This window comes from Hermetia illucens, chromosome 2, assembly GCF_905115235.1.
Source record: "Hermetia illucens chromosome 2, iHerIll2.2.curated.20191125, whole genome shotgun sequence".
NCBI classification, from domain to species: domain Eukaryota; kingdom Metazoa; phylum Arthropoda; class Insecta; order Diptera; family Stratiomyidae; genus Hermetia; species Hermetia illucens.
In genome coordinates, this window is record NC_051850.1 from 136,301,471 (window position 1) to 136,323,705 (window position 22,235).

At 44.2% G+C, this 22,235-nt stretch overlaps 1 protein-coding gene across 2 annotated transcripts in view; it reads left to right on the forward strand.

Moving 5' to 3' along the window:
* The first annotated feature begins 16,974 nt into the window (after nucleotides 1-16,974).
* The window catches only part of LOC119649620 (PAN2-PAN3 deadenylation complex subunit PAN3), a 151,027-nt gene continuing 145,766 nt past the window's right edge, over nucleotides 16,975-22,235 (forward strand). Inside the window, exon 1 of one of the 2 annotated variants that reach the window (XM_038051845.1) lies at nucleotides 16,975-18,305. In XM_038051845.1, the coding sequence (XP_037907773.1) occupies nucleotides 18,272-18,305 (34 nt within the window). In that variant the 5' untranslated portion in view covers nucleotides 16,975-18,271. The remainder of the gene's footprint in view (nucleotides 18,306-22,235) is intronic. The other variant, XM_038051841.1, reaches the window with a different exon arrangement.

Below are 22,235 nucleotides of genomic sequence, written 5' to 3' on the forward strand. Positions count from 1 at the left end.
CAATTTGTATATTCGGAACTTTGCTTTCCTGTGTATGCAGGCGGCTTTTAAAATCGATAGGACCGAGTAGAAGATTTTGTTTGAGAGCTAAATTCGGTGTTTTATATCGTCCAGTTTATCTCATCTTTTGTCAGTTCATAAAGTTGTCTACATTTTCCCAGTTGTACACATCAGTCGTTCTGTTTTGTCTGGTGGGTATAATTTTTCTTGTCCGTGTCATGATTTTAATGCATAAACCAACTTCATTTGCTGTTTTATCAAGGTTTATAAAAATCTCTGATGATTTGACAGGATTTAGAGGGCAGTGTGTCTTTTCCGTCCACACGCAACTTTCGTGTATGCTCCAATGCCGGACTGAACCCTAGAGGTGCCAACACATCTATATGCTTTAACCCGAAGTTTATCTCAAACCCATCTGCCAGCCTACTTTTGATTTTGAACTGCGCTATTGACAGGAGCATTTTCATTCTGAGAAAGCTAACCAGTTTTTCTGAAAACTCGAACGTCATGCATTACTTTGTACAGTACATTTCGATCAATGCCGTCATATGCTGCTCAAAGTTCACAAATATTTGATTAAGCTCGATATTGAATTTTCAACACCCCATACCTGAAAAAGGGGGGTGTAACATTTTTTTTCACCGAATATACATGTTGGGTCTTGATTGGTAATTTTCGATGTCAGTCTTCGTTTTGACATTCATTGAAAAGGGGAGGAGTGGGAGAGGTCGAAAGTAATGATTTCTTTAGTGGACCCATTCTCAGAAACTACTCAACCGAAAAATCTAAAAAACTCGTGAAGCTGCCTCCATAGGTGTCCAGGCCTCAAAATATTCTCCATATCGATATCTGCTCAAATTAACTTAATTTCTACAATTTTTGGGAAATCGATTGAAAACCCCCCTTAAGTTTATCTAAGAGTTATAAAAATGTGTAGTAATATATTTGTAGTAATATAAAATATAATATGGAGCATGTTATCCCCAAGTTTGATCAAATTCATACTATTCCTAACAAAGTTACAATAGCTTAAAGATGACTTTACCGTGTAAATTTATTGCAACCCAAAGTACTAAATATTAATACTACACTAAAGTGAGTATTATATCATGCTAAATGCATATACATAACGAGATACGTACAAATGGGATAGTTCCCTTGTATTTCGCTTTAGATGTTGTCTTTATGCCTCGTTTGTTTGGTATTGTACTTTCTGGCAGCCTAATCGTTCTTCCAGCCTTGGCTGACTTTCGCAAATTTTCCAAGTGAGTTCTATTTTCATTTCACGGGTCTTTGAAATTTGGCACCTGTAAACGCTTTTTACCATGTATTGGTCGGAATCTCACGAGGATACTGAATGACCATCTTTTGGTGATAAGAACGTAATCTATCTGGAAGAAGGTAATACCATCTGCGCACGCCCATATCCTTCTGGGAATGCACTTATGTAGGAAGCATGTGGACTTAAACAACTCCAAATTAACATTTCCCTGACAACTTTCCACTTTCGAGGATTATGTGTGACCCCATATAGGTTATCTCGCGGCCATTCTAATTCGTTTCCTGAACTGCTAGAATCCCGGCCTTATACTTGTAGGTCTTTGACTTTACCAGATTTGGTTAGTGATCTAACATTCCAGGATCCAAGAGAGTAGTTATTCATTCCGCTGTCGTTTTCCTGGTATCGATCCTGACCGAGGCTAGCCATCCTGTCTTTGTATATGTTGTTTGATTTAATGGGGGATGACGGGTTGTAAACCCATGGCTCCGAACGGTTTTGTGTATTCTTTGTATACTTAGCTGGTGGTCCATAGTTTATATGAACTTCATTATATTTCAATTGAAATGAATATAATACTGACATACTAGAAACGATTCACCCGAAACTTTGATTAATATTTCTGTTTTCGAAATAAATGAGTCCTGAGTCCAGGTCAATTGGGAAGAAACTTTCTCCCATTCGTGATGGGCTTCGTCATTTGGTTCTATCAAATGCCTGATCTAGATGCAATCTCGAGGCTTTTAAATACCCATCCAGCGTATCAAGCCACCGTTGTTTCCGCCTGCATTTGGTCGTTTACCATCGACTTCGATGTTCAGTCCAATCTTGGGAGTGAATTCTCGTTAGCGCGAATCGCGTGACCATACCATCGAAGACGCTTCTCTCGCAATTTTTCCGCGACCGGTGCAACCCCATAACCATTGCGGATATCCTCATTTCGGATGTGATCAAAACGTGTCACATCCAACGCAACATCTTCGTCTCCATCACCGCAAGATGCCGTTCATTGTCTTTTATAGTCGGCCAACACTCAGAACCATAGAGGGTGACAGGGCGGATGACTTTTTCCATATTGGAACAGTGGTACTTTCTTGCCAGTCAGATGGTGTTCTTCCTTCCTGGATAACCCGATTCAAGAATTCACTGAGCCATAGTGTTGGGCCCCTGCTCTTCGCTTTCCAGACCTCAGATGCGATGTCGTCAGGTGCTGTGACGGTTTCATTCGTTTAATTTGTTTTACATGGTCCACGGTCCTCCTCGAACACGGATTGATTTTGTGACCACAAGCAGAGCCCCGCCGCACAAGCTACGACGGTACCAGTCTATACCGAGTGGATTCATACTGGTGGATGCAAAACCTACCTAAATCTCTACCGAACTAAGGAATATGGCGCCCGTGTTAAAACGCAATACCACGCTGAGACCCGAAGGTCTCTGTTCGCTTGAACGCCACCACAACCCCATGAAGCTCCCACTAGAGGACCAACCGCAAACAACCGAGCTGAACGCAAATACAGCAGGAATTCACCTAAATTATGTGAATTCAGAGGCTACCCCGGTTCCCATGGTACCAGTATACCCCTGTTAAGGTTTCGTGACTATAGCCACTTCAGATGAGTCCCTGTGCAGACTCGGGTCTGATCGCCCTAATTAGGCCTTTGGAACATTCGCCTACTGCATCACGGCCGGCAAGCCAATGCGATACAGCGTTTCCCGTTGCCACCTCTATGGAGGTTCTCCTCGGCCACCTGGTTTTGGTTCGGCCGACGGAGTTTCCTCCCCGTCACCCCTGAGCACCAGTTGCGCTGACAGGTGGAACTGCTCCAAATGTCGGCAATGATTGTGGAAGTGGAGGATGGCCAAATTCTTCAATTGAAATCTGCTCGAAATATTCTCGCCACCTATCCATTGCGGCTCGACGGTTGGTAAGCAAAATACCGTTCTTATCATTAACACAACAGATTTGTTCGATATCTTGAGTGCGTTTGTTACGATTTTTGACAAGTCGATACAGATCTCTCTCGCCATTCGGAGCGTCCAATTTATTGTAAAGATTTTTGTAATGGTGCACTCGGGTGACAGCGACTGCTTTCTTGCTTCCCGGTTGGCATTCTTATAAATTTGCCAATTAGCCAGTGTTTTATCGTCAAGAAATTTGTGATAGAGGCGTTTCTTTTCACGGACTTTCATTTTGACATCGTCATTCGGAAGCCTTTATCTCGGCTGTTGTATCGCTTATCCGGCTTGGTGACCCCGAGGGTTGCAGAGACCGCTTTGTGGATCGTGTCTTTCATTTGATTCCACGATTCTTCCACATTCGTAATGGTTGGTAAACGCGTAAGTGAAATCATTTCTTCTTTCTTTTCACGAAATCGCCACCATTTCATGCGCAGGGGGCCAGTGTGTTCCTCACGCGCTTTTATAGGTGGGTTTATTCACAGGACGGCAATCAACGGCCGATGTTGAGGTGCGATGGTCTCATAGGTAACGGCTTTGCAATCAATGGCAGTGGTAAAATGTCGGCGTCTTATGAGAATATAGTTGATTTGCGTTTTACTGCTCCTACTATAAAATGTAGGAAGATGAGACAATCGTTTGATGAACCATGTATTCATAAGTACAAGGTCATGGGTGTCCGCAAAATCGATTATAAGCTCGCCATCATCATTGCGGGCTCCAAACCCCTTTCCCCCATGGTACTTATTACTGTCTGCCTTTTCACCCACATGACCATTAAGGTCACCGGCAATGATGATATAGTCGTCAGCAGCCACGGGACAAGTCTTTTCATGGAAAATTTGCCAGAAGGCATCTTTTTCGGCATCAGATCGACTTGTTTGTTGTACGTACGCGGTAAACAAGTGAATAGTGCGATCAGCTGATATAATGGTGAGCTTCATTAGCCGATCATCCCAACTTCTTTAATGGCATCGGGGAAACCCTCCGAGATGCCAATACCAACACCATATTTACTGTGTAGACTACCAAAATAGAGAAGCTTATAGCCATTTTTAATGCGTTCGCGTTCAATGTCATAGCTTTTGACACCAGACCATCGGGTTTCTTTCAGAACGCAAATATCAATGCGCCTTATCCAAAGGGCTCTTGCGAGTTCCTGCGTCTTTCTAGTTAGGGTGTCAACATTTAACTTACGCCGTCCATGCGTCAAGAACCCTTGTCCTCTTCTCGACAGGACCGGGGCCCGTCCTGCCGCGTCGACTGAGGTGGACGCCCTAACATTTTCCGAGGCTTGTTACTCGATTCGACCATGTTATTTCTAACAACTTTGGATGCATTTTCTTGGTCGCCTGTCGCGGGACTTGAGAGACCAGGTAGGATTTAGCATAGTGGAATAACTCCAACTATACTACTTTTCTCTCTTTCCCTGATCTCAGCATTTTATTTTTGTTTTACTGAGGATAGTACAAAGCATGTTGCCTCAAACCCTCTTTCTTTACCTGGGCTTGGGACCAGAATACTATGTTAGTAGCATGGCGGAGTTTTTACTAATTATCGGTACGAGATGTATTTTGAAGCCTATATAAAATCTAGAATCGTACATTTCATAGAAAAGTGTGGGTGACTGACAAAGGGATGGACAGGCAGACCGTAAACCGATTTTAATAAAATTTGTTTTTCACAAAACCTTTAAAAATGACGGATTCCCTTTCTAGACTACTATTTGAGTTATCCAAACAAATGCCGTATTTCGGGGATCAGTTCTTCTCTTCTTCTGTGTATTTCTCTGGAAACAGGAAAAGAAGGATCCGCTTTTTTTCGAATGCGGATCTTCTTCACAGCGATGATTCGCTTCATTGTGTAAGATATTCCACTCGCTAATCTATGCCTTTTTCAGACAGTCTGTCATCCTTCTTATTTTTAGGCATTCAGATTTCCTGTCTTGTGCTCTGAAAACATCTCACCAAAAATGACCTTATGAATATCAATTAAACCAAAACCTCCTCGCTTTTGGAATCGTTTGGGGAACCACCTCTACCAGCTCTAGTCCTACGTACGTTATCCGCTTCTCAATTACAAAGCTATCGTCAGCCTTTAAGATCCATCATTTATTCGAATAAAGTACGAACCTTGATTAAAACTACTTCAACTACAAAACAATAATACACTTAAATATTATCTATTAGCAACTATAGACATGTTCGACGACCTCTTTCTGAAACTTCTATGAATCCAAAGTATATTGGGACATATTTATTGCAGTTGACTCTAATTAGGAAGTGTTTAAAAAGGACGAGGAGGGACGCTATATCTAACTAATACCAACGTTTAAAATATACATTACACATGTATATCACTATTGTTGTTGTTAATATGTATCATTCCATGGTTTTATCGTTTCACTGAATTTTCAATTTATGTTTAATATTCTCGTATGTTTCCACAGGGCCTATACACACACTCATTATCGTTAAATTGTGTAAAATAAAATAATGAAACAAATACAATGACGGGAAATAAGTTGGAGGAATACACGAAACAAATAGAATTCCAGCGCGTAAATAAGAATGAAGAGATTGGTAATATTTAAAACTCGTATAACACAACTATGTATCGATATTTAATATTTTATTTTATTCAGATTAAAAATGTAATGTAAGGAAAATAAATAAATCTATAAATTTGCTGGGTTTTTTGAATCTAATAATTGATGAAACAGGTAAGTGTCTACTTAATTTTCTCTTCCAATAATTAAAAAAAAATCAATCACCTTTCATTGAAATCTGGAAATTTATAAATGTAATAACTTAGAAAGATAAGTTCACGTATCTCCCTCAGTTGAAAGTAAACCGTAGATACTTTCAGGTTAAGAGAATTTTTCGTTCGTTAAATTAAGGGGGTCATCCCGTGTGTCGGATCCGCCGAATCGAATTTTTTATTTTTGCATCAATTGTATCTAAATATATATATGGGCAAAGTGATTTTTTTGATATTCCGAGTTGTTCGGAAATTACAGTGTTAAACAGGTAAAAAGTCTCATGTGTCGATCACCGTAATAAAGTGCACAAAAGAACAAGAATTGAAGCCAAGACTGTACATGTGTTTCTTCAAAAAACCTAAGGTTTATAGACTAGGTATAGCAGATTAATGGTCAGTTAAGGTTTTATGGCTAAAAATCGCATTCTATAATACTTTTTAAATGCGTTTTTCTCGAAACTGCATGTTGAAAATCGGCTGTCACCACAGCCCAAAATCTATCAAACGAAATTCTTTGAAATTTTCAAGACTTATTCAGAACATATTTCTACGGCCCGCAAACTACACATAATTGCGGTTCATTCAGTAGTTTTTTTTTATTCATTAAAGAAGCCTTAAAAAATACCAAAATTCACAAAAACAAGTTTAAAACGCCGCCAAAAATTTAGCTTTTAATATTTTTTAATAATCCTAGTTTACGGACTGTAGTTAAGTGTGCACGTTAAAATGCCATTTACATTTTTTCGTTAAAATGATCGCAGCGCCCTCTAGTGTGGCAGCAGAGAAACACCTTTTTTTTGGGGAGATGGGTGTATAAATTGCTCTGTATTTCAATAACGAACTATGCCATTGGGCTGAAAAGATTATCATGCATGCTTAAGACATTAATAAATATGTGGTGAAAATTTCGTATTTTTATCTTTATCCAGTTCTCCACAAAAAATTTCTAAAAGAAGCGAAAAAAAACGACCATCACACGGGATGACCGTCTTAAATTGAAGGGTGCGATGGTCGAGCAACAGTTTCTCGATCTCATTGCCCCGAGTTCGAATCCCGATCATGGTAGATGCTTATGTTTGCCTATGTGCTCTTCCGCTGATGAGGATGTCCTATATTTCACAGAGGAGTGAATAGAAGACATATAAAATTGAATTAAATATTACTTGAAAAAAATAATTAGTTCAGCTATGCTTAGCCGAAAAGTTGAATATTAAACTCAGATCAACTAATTAACATTGCCAATTGAGCTTTTGTTTTATATCTTCTACTTTATCTCTTTTCTTTTTGTTTTTAAATGTATCTTACAGGACGCGGGAGCAAAGCTTCCCATGTTCCTTTATTCGCACTTTTCTGAGAAACGATTGTGCCGATTAACACGAAATTTGGTGGGAAGGTGAGAACTTTAAACCCCCACGTATGTGCACATTACTTCGCGCAGAACTTATGGGGAGGACCCCATATACTTAAAAGAGGAGTGCAACTTTTTTTTTCACCGAATGACTAAGATTAGTTGCAAAGAGGGGTGCAGGGATCCGAAAGGGGGCAATTACTTCAACGACCCATTCTCAGAAACAGGTCAAAGGGTAGTGTAGGTCCCAGGGCAAAACAAGGATTGGCACCCACGTTGGAGTATAAAACCTGGGAAACGCCTGCTGAACCAACACCAGCAGTTCTACTACCAAACCCTATCTCCACCTCCACGTGGTGACCGCTGGGAGATAGTTCTAATTGGTCCTCCAGGTTGAGGGTTGGGTAGGGCTGACAACCCTACACAGAAAACCCAAGTTATGAAGCCACAACATGAGGCTCGGATTGGACTGATAACACTACGATAAACCTGGCAACGACAATCGAATAGCGATTTAGGCATTTTCTCATGCAACGCGCCGTCCCTGTACAGAGATGGAGCTGCCAAACAGCTAGCCGATGCCCTGTCGCAATATAGGGCTGATGTAACAGCGTTGCAGGAGATGCGTTGGACCGGTTTGTTGCAGAAGAGTCACAACACCGTATATTACAGCGGTCATCCCGTAAACTATGTGCTCGAAGTAGGTTTCTTAGTCAGCCTAAAAATGAAACCTGCTGTTATCGGCTTTCAAAACATAAGCGAACGGCGCTTGCAAGGCACATTTAGAAATATAAGCCTCACTAACGTTTACACCGCTACAGAGGAGACTGCACAATCAGAGAAGAATATCTTCTACGAGGCAGTAGAACGAACACTCGAAGCCTGTCCCAGATATGATATCAAAATCATACTTGGGAAGTTTAACAGCCAAGTAGAGAAGGAACCCGTATTCAGGCGATACGTTGGTTCCCATAGCTTACATCAAAATGCAAACGATAAGGGACTGCGGATTATTCAATTAGCAGTATCACACGAAATGGTTGTTGGAAATACCTAGTTTGCGCAGAAAGCGGTCGACAACCAAACGTGGGCCTCTCCAGACGGGACCACTTTCAACCAAATTGATCGAGCGCACCTCTCAGCCTTGATGAATATCAGAACATATATGGGGGCCAATATAGGCTTGGATCACTATCTCGTTGAAATGATGCTCCGAGCTCGAATAACACTTCCCCTCTGACAATCAGGTGAAAATTAACACTGACGTCATCCACAACACAGCCTTCCGCAACACCTATAAGCGGTAAATGGATGCCGCAATAACCGCAGTCAACAGAGATCCTCAAACATAGTTGGCCCCAGCCGCAAAAAGAGTCGGAACGGCTGGTTTGACGATGAAGGTAGGCTGGCAACGGAACGGAAGAATGCTGCATAGCGAGTAATGTTGCATTCTCAAAGAACGCGGGCACGCGCGGAGACTTATGACGAATTCCGTCAAACCGAGAACCGACTTCACAGACGGAAAAAGGAAGCCTGGAAGAACCAACAAGTCTGTGAACTAGAAAAGTACAGGGAGCAACCGCACCAGGCGCGGAAGTTTTACCAACAAGTCAGCAAGATGAAGCCTTATACACCTCGATGCTTATCCTGCCAAGACAAAGAGGGATATCTGATTTCCGACAGAATGGACATATTAGAGCGATTGGTAGAGTACTTTGATGAACTACTGAACAACCAGAACATCGGCGAGTTGGAGGTCCCGCCAACTGAAGACGATGGACAAATACTGCCACCACCAAGTATAAGAGAAACAGTCCGTGCAATTCATCGGCTAAAAAACCATAAGTCGCCAGGAGCCGATGGAATTACAGCCGAATTAGTTAAATATGGAGGTGACCAGTTACACCAAGTGGTTCATCAACTTGTGCTCAAGGTATGGGACCGCGAATCAATGCCTAACAATTGGCAAAGAGGCATTATCTCTCTCATACATAAAAAGGGAGATATCACACAGTGCAGCAATTATAGAGTGCAATGATGAAGGTGTATTTGAATAAACCTCATTTTCTCATTGCAATTAGCGCCTTCGTAAATTGCGGACATTTACCACTTCCGGCAATATACCGGTTATCCCGTCCCTCCTCTTCTTCGCCCAATAGAGATCCTTTCGGAAACCTATTACTTTGATACCGGGCCGCCTTTCACTGTCAGCGTGACCGTAACTCTAGATATTGTTAAGGTGGGGGAGTTGATAACCCAGTAGACCATTTCTCCCTCCACCTCTGATGTGATCATACACACATCTCCCTTTCATACGAGTGAGTGCAATCGTAAAATTGCTAGAGAATCAGCCTTTCATCGTGCACTAATTGAAATGATGATCCACAACAGTAATTGTCATGCGGGCCAGTTTTAACTAAATATTGACGCATGATGACGCATGACAATTCGACTAACGTGACCACGATCTGCCATGCTACAATGGAGAGAACCTCTGTGCGCTAAGTAGCCTATCCACCGCGCCATCCAAGTATTTTGGGCACCACTTGCCCGCCTACTGAAATGTTAGTGGCTTTCCTTAAAGTAGGCGACAGGTCTTTTTTTGCTACAGATGTCCTGGGTATTCGTCTTCCTTTTCCCGAACCTTCTTGTTTCTTCACCCATCCACAAAATACGGTAGAATGTCACCTGCATTGACGGCGTTGCAGTCCAAAGAGTAATCTTAGGGCTCTGGTGATTTGATTGTAGAAAACCCTAATGACTCTCGCCACATGCTTGGTTGCTTGGTGCCCGTTGTATTTGCCTTCCATAAAGTCCGACAGCAAAACAATTTTGCCTCCAAACAAAGTGAACGGTGGCTCTTCCAGGTCGGGCTTCTGTTCGACAGCCTTTTCTTTCAGTGTGATCTGCAGTCTTGTTTTAGCGAATTTCGAGACGTTTAAGGTACTCCTTTAGCCCAGGTCTTTTACCGCCTGGAATATTGGAAGAAATCTCATAACGGTTGAGCTTCTCCTAGATGGATCCGCCTCTGGATCGGATACGATTGGTTTTAATGCAGCTTGTAATGCCCCCTGGTCTACCCTGGGCGCATCCATCTGCGCTTTTGTGGCGGATGTTCCAGCGGGCGACGTACTCGGTTCAAGCACCTTCTCTATAAGTTGCTTGTAGTAGTAGATGCCACGTTGTGCAAGCTGTCCACTACCGAGGCACTGCAGTCGAGGGATTTCGATGTCTGCGAGCCTGCTTGCCCACTCCCGAAGCCCGCCACTTCTGAGGTACCGAGTGCCTGCACCTTCTCTCTGCTTCCATATCACAATCCTTTTTAAGGCTTTGTGTAAAACAATACCTTATTAAAATTTTTAGAAGGCGGAAATCTTCTAAAGACACCTGGACACGCCAGCGTGTGGAATTCTTACCCACTTGCAATCGGGTGGACAATCGGGTGAGGTATCAAATTTCAACCTGAACAAGTACTGGCGATATCCTCCATGCCCCTTGAGAAACTGGGTAAGATTATAATTAATCTCACCGTGCCGTCTCTCCAACCACTCCTTGATGGCAGGGATGAGCTTGTGTGTTCACCGACCCTTTCCCGAGCGTTCCCAATGTTCTTGCCATCTATTCAGAGATCTCTCCCTTTCGGTGTTCTTCGTCTGCGATAAAGGAGAGATCGACTTCGCACAGTATATATTCGTTATCTCATCTGCCAAGATGTCAATGGGCATCATTCCAGAAATGACGAATGCTGCATCATCCGAGGCAGTCCTGAATGTCGAGCACACCCTTAGGACTGTTCTTCTGTAGACCGAACTCAGTTTGTTAGCGTTCAATGCAACCTGCAATGCCTTTCTCCAAACTGAAGCTGCATAGAGCAGGATCGATCTCACTACCCTAGTTATAAGCAATCTGGAAGGATGCCGTGGCCCTCCCACGTTCGGCATCATCCTTGCCAGGGTCACACTTGCAGTGGATGCTTTATCATAAACATACTGCACGTGTTGCTTATAGCTAAGCTTCCCGTTTATCATCATTCCCAAGTATTTGATGACTACTATGCAATATTTGCTAATACTGCCCTTTCCGTGGGTTGCATCTTCGGCCAAGTCAGTAACCATTTTGATGGCATCAATGGTTGATCTGGCTTTACGGAACCCATACTGCCGATTTGAGAGATCTTCCTGGCTCTCAACAACCGGGGGTAAGCTATTATAAATTACTCGCTCTATCATTTTGCTCACAGTGTCCAAAAGACAAATAGGTCTGTAGGAGGTTGGCTCACCTGGAGGTTTGCCAGCCTTAGGCCGATCTGGATTTCATGGCAAGCTTAAGGGCCCTATTCGGAACGTCATCCAGACTCGGAGCTTTGTTATCTCCTATCCTAGCGCAGATCTCCAGCAGCTCGTCACTGGCGACTGCCAGTATTGCCGTGTCGTTAAGATGTCGCTGGAAGTTGTCTGAGCCCTGCTCTTGCCGGGGGAATAACCCTTGGGTAAATATTCATAAGAGTGAAGGGCACGTGATCTGCGGAGTTGATCAGCCTCTGAATCGCCCCATCACGATTCTATAAGCGCTCCCCCACGGGTTTACAACCACTTCCGAACAGAGCTCCTTAAAGCATTTCCTCTTGCTCCGTTGGATAGCGAGCTTGAGGGTTTTGCGGGCTTCCTTATAGGCGCGCTCTTTTTGCCCTTGGTCGATCCTGCCTACCGCTCTCTGAGCCGCTCTTCTGGCTGGGTAACAGGCTGATCGAAGGCTAGCCAGTTCAGTATTCTACCGGTAGTTTGGTCTTCTATTGGGGATTGGGCACCTCCTAGGCATGGATGCGTCACACGCTTGGCGATGCATTGGGCCACATGGACAGCTGTTTCCGTAGAGGCACCTGCTTTATTAGGTTGGTCTAACCACACCTCTATAAAGGTCTGCCTGACATCTTACTCGGTTTCGGACATAATGGTCTTCTACCCAGTGACTCCACCCATAGCCCAAAGAAGTTTGCCTTGTGATTGCTGTAGGTGTAATCCTTGAGGACGCACCAGGATATACCACGTGCCAGTGCAGGACTGACAAAAGCTAGGTCTACGATTGAGGCAGACCTCCCTTTCTGAAAGATGTTTACATAACCTTTGTTGGCCAGAATTATATCCAACTATGCAAAATCATCTAATAAACTGCGGCCCCTTGCATTTGTCTCTCTGCTACCCCACTTACGGGCCCAAACATTGAAGTCACCAACAATGACCCTTGGACTACGACCCCTTTAATAATGTGCAATTGTCCTAATGTTCGCCGCAGATTGCACATTATTGAATGCATTCGGACGAATTGATCTTGACAAGAGGCGAATGATTTGCCGCATCCGCAGGCGCATGCGCATATTGCCGCAACATTGCCTAGAGAGAGTTGAAGGCAATGTAGCGGCAAATGAAGCCGTGTTGGAAAGAACAGGAGGTGAAGCGATGTTGGAACAGAAAACGGAGGGGAGAAGAAAACGCGGCTTCTTTGTTTTTGGGTGATCGGTTGGAGAAGAAAAGAAAAAGGAGAGGTTTTGGTTTTGTGAACGATTGGGGGAAAAAAGTGGAATTTGTTTGGTGAACAATTAGCGGGAAAAAGAAGAGGCCTAAGACCAGGAAGACTATTTTTTTGCTGTGTGTACTGTTGGCGGGGACGTCAACGGCACGAACCCCTTGTCGTCTCTGTTCCGGACAAAGGAAGCTTTCGAGGCGGCATCAGGAAACCGCAGAAGAAAGGAGGAGAGGCGGCTCCAGTGGAGGTGAAATTTTCGGGGAGTCTTGCCCTCAACTACACATTCGCCTGGCGGATTCGATAGAGAAGTTATAATAATAAATAAACAGAAGAGTCACAATCAATGAATTAATTTTTTTATAAATTATTTTAGCATTTTCATAGGATAATGCTAACAACTTTCTTTGTACCAGAATCATCCTTCGAGCTAGGAGTGACGACCCGCGTAAGTTTTTTCTTTTAATTTTCTTTTGGTTTTCGGTAAATTTTTTTTTCTCTTTTAGTTTTTTTCTTCCTTGAATTTAATTTAATTATTTTTTTTTTACTTTGTTATCATTTATATTTATGTATTTGTTTTTATTTTTTTATTTTTTTGCATGGTAACACAAAATGATTTTTGAGTAACTCTGGCGTAATTTGAGGACTTTCCTCCCTCTCTTTTCCTCCGTGCTCCCGCAGACCCTCTATCAAAAGGGACATCCTCAAAAATGATAAACTGGCCTGAGGATGTCGAGGAACGGTGGGAACTTCAGGGGCCGCACCTCATTCAAAATCTGAGGCAGAAGAGGCAATAATTGGGACTGTGATCCGTCGTGGATCTTCCCCTCCTTGATCGCGGCACTCGGGTCCGGAGACTTACGGCTTCACGCGCGCGGTCGAGCCGTTTTTTTTTATTTTCCAATTTTAGTTCGCGTTTGGGTTGCTATTCGATAGGTCGTCGCGAAGTTCCTATTAATGTCTATTTTGGAATGCGGCGCGGACCCATGCATCGGAATAGACACGTTGATTTGTAGTAATGAAGTGTGAGGGATCAAAGCGCTCAAAGGCCTCCCCCACATTTCCGAGCCTGGCTAGCACAGAGGTGTGCAAGAACGTGTCGAGCGAGCACTTTGATGGAGTTTCAATCTTTGCGGGCGGACCTTCACGGTCAACTTAGCCAAATTTAGGATTTAGGATGATCAACCTAATCTTTCTATCTAGTTATTTCATTATAAACAGCTGTACACATATACCCAATTTATTTTCGCCCACACAAAGCTGCTGTATGCCTGACTCCCAGTACATTGTATGGCCACCGTGATGGTTTCTATAGGGTTCGCTAACGATGGCAATTTCCACCTCGGATTCGTAGGTGGTCTGCTCGAGTAAATCTTGAGAGACCCTGCAATGGTTGAGGTTTATTTGAATAAACCCTTTTGCACGCTTTGGCAATATGGCCTTTCTCCCCCACCTTCTGCATCGATCGGACCGATCAATATCGCTGGTACATCCCTTTGCGAAATGACCAAAAGCGAGGCACTTGAAGCTACTCTTTAGAGAAATCTGCTCTCTCAGATGGTAAACAACCCATCCGATTCGAACCTTCCCGGCCGCCAATAACTTCTGCGCGGCGTCCACTGGCAATCGCAATGTGGCCGTTTGAGTATTGCCATAGGCTTTCCGCAAACTCGCAATGAACACCTCGGCAAGTTCCACCAACTTAAACTGTTCCATCAAGGCAGTGCAAATTTCTCCTTTGGATGTCACTCCATCGACATCCTTGCACTGTATATAGACCACATGTTTTTCTCCCCAAGTGAGTTCCTAACCTGAGTTCGGAAGCCATCAGTTTTCCCCAAGCTGTTTTTAAGGTTTTGTGTGAAACAAAACCTTATTAGAATCGAGACGGTGTCTGTCTGTCCGTCTGTCCGTCTGTCTGTCTGTCTGTCTGTCTGTCTGTCACACCCGATTTATTCGGAAACGGCTAGACCGATTGTGACGAAAATTGGTGAGAGTATGTAATCTGGTGATCCCTTTACATGCAGTAAGTGGCGCCATCTTGTGTTAAGTTTAAGGGGGGCTTCCCATACATGTGAATGGAGGGTGCAAATTTTTTTTTCACAGAATGTAGCCATGTAGGGTATCAAATGAAAGGTCTTAATTAGTACTTTTCGAATCTGGTTCAATATTTGATATTAGATGAAACATAGGGGAGTGAGGGTTCAAAATATGACCCACAAAAAGTGTAACAGGTCTCGTTCTCAGAACCTATCCAACCGAAAAATCTGAAAAAAATCACAGTGGTGCATCTCTACGAAATCTAGGCCTCAAAATATATCCGGTTCCGATATCTGCACAAATAAAGTTAATAATAGTATATTTCCACATTTTAGAAATTTACCCGGGAACCCCCCTTATGTTCATTCCATAAGTACAAAATTTGGCATGCGTATAACGAAGAACATAATGCACAAGCTAGTCAAGTTTGAAGAAAATCCAACCATTATTAACAAAGTTATCGTGGGAAAACTTTACCATTTTTTGTGAATTTCATGCACTCTTCAATCTGCATGACGTCATCATCACATATCAATTCGTCAATACCACAACCAAATGAGTTCTTATGAATGGGGTCCCAAAGAATTATTTTGTTTTAGTTTTTTAGTCACTTGTATATGAATATCAATTACTCCAAACAGACATGTGTCTATGTAGGTATATAGTATATGCGTGCTAATGAAGTTTGCGGGCAGTGCCTAATTTAAATAGATATAAGAAGTAAATTGGAAATATGGGTACGATCAATTTATATACGTGCATATATGTGTACGGTATTCGCAAATAGGCAGTTTGTTTGTTTAGGGTGAGCGTAATATCTACGGCTGTAATATGTACGTATGTCTCGTAGTTTGGAAAAATATGAAGGAATATGTTGGGTTTGTAGCTATATACGGATAGAAAAATGTGCCTTGAAATTTCATGCATAAGATGAACACAAAACCTTTATACCCGAAGCGCGAGCTTCCGGTATTCCGACTTGTTTTCAGCTAAAACATGTCGTCACCCTTCTGGGTGCTTCGAATCATACTGGCATTTCCGCCTAGATCTTTTAGGTCAGGGTCAACTTTGACCTTTTTCAGTATCTCCGCATAGAATAAACTTCCATTGCTGGAGATCACAATTGCTTCTGGGCGAGTTCACACTTTTGCCTTTTTATTAACAACCTCGATCTATCCACCGTTTTCATTCCCCTTGGATTTTGCCGATTCGATTACCAGAGCTCGCACTTGGGTGACTTGCTTTCTCTCTTCGGTGCTTTTAGTTCCGTTTTTCGGAATTATTTGCATGACCTTTTTCCTCCTAGATGACTGCTGATTTCCCAGAGGATCCACATCTTTTTTCCGCACTATCTTGTTTGGTGCAGGTTGATTGCAATACGATTAGGTGTCACTTGGGTCGCCTGTGACACTGTTGGGGCAACAGATTTCGACTTGCCCTTGGAACTTCGTTCCTCCTGCTACGATTTGATGTAGAACGCTCTAATAGCTCTCGCCATATTTTTTTATGGCTTGGTATAAGTTGCGCTTGTCCTTGATGAACTCGGACACCCCCACTCTGCTTCAGGGCTCTGCTCTCCATGAGTCCTAACCGGATTACTTATTTTCCCTCCTTGTTTCCCTACTTTCCTATTTTGCACATTAAACTGCTCATGCACGCACGCCTCCAAATGCGTACAAGTGCATATTCACACGCATCCGTAATCCGTAATAAATGTCCGGTGTTCAGGATGGTCTTGAATGCTGCGAAATCAACATAAAGGTAATGCAGAAAAACCGCAATCACCACGAGACGGCTTGGGATCGTCTGGCACAAACTGTGGTAGATGAGAGAGCGGCCGTGGCTCCAATCAGTAGAGAATATGGCGCGGGTATCTTTTACTTACTTCCATAATATGCGTTTTTTAATCCCTTGAAATTGCCTTGTGGGAAAATTAATATTTGATTCTGACCGCCTAAGGACGCAAGATATGGGATATCTCCTAAGCAGTAGCGCTGCCATCTCTACATAGCCGACCCAACTACCGTCCCCATCTAAGCCACAAACCGTCATTACATACGATGAGCCATCAATGGATTGGTCGGAAATTTAACCCCGAAATTAACACGCAACTGGTCGAAAGTGCGAGCGAGAAGGAACGAAAACATCACGAAAGATAAACGCCAAATGAAAACGTGAGCGAAGGTGAAAAGCGGGACGTAAAAAACAACATCGACGTAAATCTTAAGATGGCCGACCCAGCTGTTCTCGAGGACTCGTAGTGCGACGACTTCGCGGCTTTTCGACGTTTTGCCGAGTAAAATTCCCGTTTCTGTGTGTAGTCTTAACTGACGCCAGTCGCCCAGCACCCGATCCGCCAACTGCTGCGCCAGAATTCAGTGCGTGTGGCGGCAAAATTGCGAGGCAAGTTCGAGACATTGAAAGTGTTTTCAGCGCGGCGACGGCTCAGGTTCAGGTCCCGATCGTGGGAGAACGCACAACGACGCGGCGCGACGACAGTGCACGCACACACCTGCCGTCAAAACATCTTCCCCGCCGTACGCACTTTGTCAAGCGGACGTTTGTTGCGCGTGTAGTGGTGGTCTGTTGAATCCGGCACGGGCGCAGAGTGAACCGCGAGGGAGAGCGCCGCGCCGAGCGAGCGAGAAGGACGACCCGAGCGCAGACGAGGACTCGCGCAGCGCTCCGACTGCTCCCTGAGCCGAGCGAGGAGTTTTCAGCCGAGCCGCGGAGCGACAACCAGTCCCGAGAACGCTTTTCCGTTGTTTATTTTCTCGCCCGTCGTTTTTCCGTGTTCATGAGCAGCGGCGATTGCGACTTTTCCGCGGCCTAAAAAAGTGAAAAGTTCGAGTGGCAGTTCGATGGCCGAGCCGTGGCCCGTCGCGACAAGTTTGTGGTGAATTCAAGTGCAGAAATCCCCGAGAGTGCCTGGCGCGGAGCGAACGGATCGGCAGCGGGGAGCCGGGAAAGTGGGAAATTGGTGGTGGCCGCGTCGTCAAGGATTCCGCCGCGCGTCGTCGTGCATCCCCCGTCGATCGCAAGTGCGCCGAGCGGCGTCAAAACACAACCGCCCGCCCCCCGACCAGGCAGGATCGGCCAGAGACCAACCGCGGCACCGTGAGGCCCATCGTTCGTGCGTTCAACGACCGCCGCCGCCGCAGCAGCTGTCACTTGGTCCTGCGACCTTCGAGCGTTGGCGGTTCGCGGGTGCCCCGAGCCCGCCTGCAGATGTGTCCGCATCCTCGGCCGCCGCTTTCTCCTGGGCAGCAACGCGCCTCCTCGACAGCCTTCGGCCGTAGACGATAGTCGGCGGCGATTACGAGCGCGGCCGACGCCGATTCCGCATCCGCATCTGCTCCACAGCAATGTCAACGTTCTTGGGCAACTTTTTCCGTGCAGGTAACATCTTGTCTTGTTTTCTTTCGCTTCGCTTTCCGTTGCCCCTGATTCGGGTTCTTGCCTCCCCAGCGCTCGCCAGCCTCCCCTGCTGGCGCCCATCGTTTTCCTGTGGTTTGTTTTCGGCGCTGTGTGTGTTTACCTTTTGCGAAGGCGACGTTGCCAGATGGGCGCTTACTGCTCGGAGTTCCCGCTGACTCTGAACGGCAGGAAGGATACAGCCAAACAGGAAATCGTGCCCCTTTTGGGGGAGGGAATTTTCCGTGAGATCTCGGAAGAAACAGAATAATCATTTTCGACGCGGGAGGAATGAAAATACTTCCGTGCTTCCTTGCTTTGACTGGAATTCGGTCTAAATTGGATTTTCTCAGAATTCATGAATTCAAAAAAGTCTTTCATTTCAATTACCCAAGGACACTTTCTAATTTTACAATTGTACCTGGAACGACATAAATATTCATTTCAAGGAGTTATTTCCACTGGTCTCGATTTGTTTACGGCTTGCGAGCCAGATTGACTCGTTCACGCCACTTTTCGGTGGCTGCATCTAAGGGGTGAAACGGCAGCTACGAAGGTACAGTTTTGTGTTAAATGTTTTCCTCTGAATAAAACCAAATGTGGTATCACAGGGAAGGTGTTTTCTGAAGCAGGTCAGTTTTAACACTGGCTCTGAAGGAAAGAAGTGAAGCAGCAAAGAATAAGAAATTTAAGAAAAGTCATGATACCACTTTTTTGCCTTTTGTTGCCCAATTTATTAAACCCTAACATGTTGCCATACATTTTTGTTTGTATTGGTGATTCCTTTTTGCTGGCATGTAAAATAAAATTGATTTTCAAGAAAAAAAATTGTTCTCGTCCAATCACCAAAGTTAAGTATTGTTGGAAGTGTTTAGTACTTTGATGGGGGCCAATTGGAAATAATACTCGAGACTGTCATCCCTTTCCAATAGAAGTTGTGTAGAAAAATTCTAAGGTTAACATAATAAAAAACACATTTTTTTGATAAAATTTGATTTTATTATTTAATATAGAGTCAAAATCATTAATAACGACCAACCTTCCAAGTCCTAATCAAAAACCATACAATTTTTTTTTTATTTATTATTCCGAGTTATCACAATCTCGGCAGATGCCGGATTTTACCTAATACTAGCACTAAGTGCCAAGCGTTTAGCTTAACTAAAGGGGCGCTGGTGGCCGGTGGTAGGTCAGTGGCAATGGAACTGACAATATTATGGGAACTACAACCACCCGCTCGAGACGCCAAATTTCTTTCATTTCCCGAGCTAATGGCTCATAGTTCACCTTCTTCTCCACGTATTTCCGTTCAATGTTGCTATTATGGGGGATAACCTGGTGATATATTGCACCGGTGCCATAACAGTACAGCCAGAAATGAGATGGTCCAATGTCTCTAACGCCGAACCACATTTTCTGCACTGGTCGTTCTCCAACCGGTTCTTTCATGATGAGCTTTTTATTAGCTCGGGTGGCGACCACGCCATCTTGTATGGCACACATGAATCCCGTCGTCTCAGCAAAGAGCTCCCCAGCACACAGCCATTTGTTCGACAAATGGCTGCCAAGGACAATTCACGTATTTATCGTGCATTGCCTTCGATTTCCGTTCATCGATTCGCTCTTGGTCCTACTTTACCCCACTCAGAGGACTGAAAGATCGATCCTTCAAGTTGAGTGGAGTCAGTCGACAGTCTGCCTTACAGACAGCCGCATGCAAGGGACTTGCCTGCTCTTTGCTGTAAAAATAAGCGCGCAGCGAGTCGACTTGGCGATGATGTTGTGCCACCACGTCAACCACGCCCCTACCTCCGATGTCACGAGGCAGGTTCATCCGCTCCACGGCAGACTTTGCATGATGCATTCGGAATTTGGACATAGTTGTCCGTATCCGCCGCTGGACGTTTTCCAGATCGGTCTTCGTCCACGGCAATATTCCGACTGCATAAGCCAATGAAGGGATAGCGAATACATTCAACACGCTCATTTTATTCTTCCCCGATAGATGCGATTTCAGCACCAGCTTTACACATCGCAGGAATTCGGACAGCAGAGCATCCTTCAGACCACCAACTCGAGCATGGATTCCTTGCAGAATTCCTAGATACATGTAGAAGTCTGTCTCGGTCACAGCTTCGATGTGGAGGTCACCAATGCTGTCCGGCATGTGGCTCGTGATGACCTTTGCGGATGGCTTAGATTCGACACTTGTCTGATCCAAACTCCATCCGAATATCACGGCTGAACATGTCTATTATTCGTAACAGACTTCTAAGCTGGTTGTCAGTCCCAGCATACAGCTTGATGTCATCTAAGTACATTAAGTGTGTCAGTATTTATTATTATTTATTTATTTTTTATTTTGCTATAAAATCTACCATTTGAAAGGCAAAAGAACTAGATGAAGTTAGATTGAAAATTAAAACGGTAAAATCCAGTGCACATTCCGATATTAAAGGAAGTATTGTTCAGATGATAGAAAAGGCAAAGGAGTGCTTATATTATAGAATAGGTATTGCGAATGGTTTAGGTAAAGCTACGAGAAAATTAGATACTCAAATCAGGGAAGGGGTATTTTTCAAAATTATACCTGTCAAAGGGTAGTATAGGTTTCAGAGCGTGGATTGGTACCCACGACGGAGTATAGAACCTGGAAAACGCCGGCTGAACCAACACCAACAGCCCTACTACCAAATCTTATCTCCAACTCCACGTGGTGACCGCTGGGAGCTCTTTCTTATCGAAAAGCTGCAGACGGAGAAGGATGAAGGCGAGCCTCCCGCGTCTAAAAACGGGACAAATTGGACTAAATGGTCCTCCAGGTTTGGGGGTTGGGTACGGCTGACAACCCTACACGCAAAACTACTTGCTACGAAGCCACAACAGAAGCCTCGGACTGGACGGATAACAACAACGAACCTGGCAGCGACAAAGGAATAACGATTTGCGCATTTTCTCATGGAACGTGCGCTCTCTGTACAGAGATGAAACTCCCAAGCATCTAGCCGATACTCTGGTCCAATATAGGGCTGATTTTACAGCGTTACAGAAGATGGGTTGGACAGGGACCGTTTTCCTGGAGAAGAGTTACTACACCATTTTATAGTGGCCATCCAGTAAACCATGTGCTCGGAGTAGGTTTCTTAGTCGGCCAAAAAAAATAAACCTGCTGCTATCGGCTTTGAAAACATAAGCGAACGGCTATGCACTCTGCGCTTGCGGGGCAAATTTAGAAATATAAGCCTCATTAACGTTCACGCCCCTACAGAGGAGACTGCAGAGGCGGAGAAGGATACTTTCTACGAGTCAGTAGAACGAACCTTCGAAGCCTGTCCAGATATGATATTAAAATCATACTTCCTGATTTTAACAGCCAGGTATGGACGGAGCCCGTATTCAGGCAATACGTTGGCTCTCATAGCTTACATCGAAATACAAATGATAACGGACTGCGGATTATTCAATTAGCAGTGTCACACGAAATGGTTGTTGGAAGTTTGCGCGGAAAGCGGTCCATAAACATAAACAACGTGGTCCTCTCCAGACAGGACCACTTTCAACCAAATTGACCACGTGTTGATCGAACGCCGCCACCTCTCAGCTTTGGCTAATGAATGTCAGAACATATAGGAGGCGAATATAGACTCGGATCACTATCTCGTTGACATGGTGCTCCGAGCTCGAATAAGAACACCACCCAGAATCCCCTCTGACAATCAGGTTAGAGTTAACACTGAAGCCATCCGCAACACAGCCGTCCGCAATACCTATAAAACGGAAATGGATGCCGTAATAACCGCAGTCAACAGAGATCCTGGAGATGAAGCATCAACAAATGATCTTCACAATTACCTGAAGAACGTTATCATAAGTGCGGCCATAAACACACTTGGTCTCAGCCGCAAAAAGAGGCGC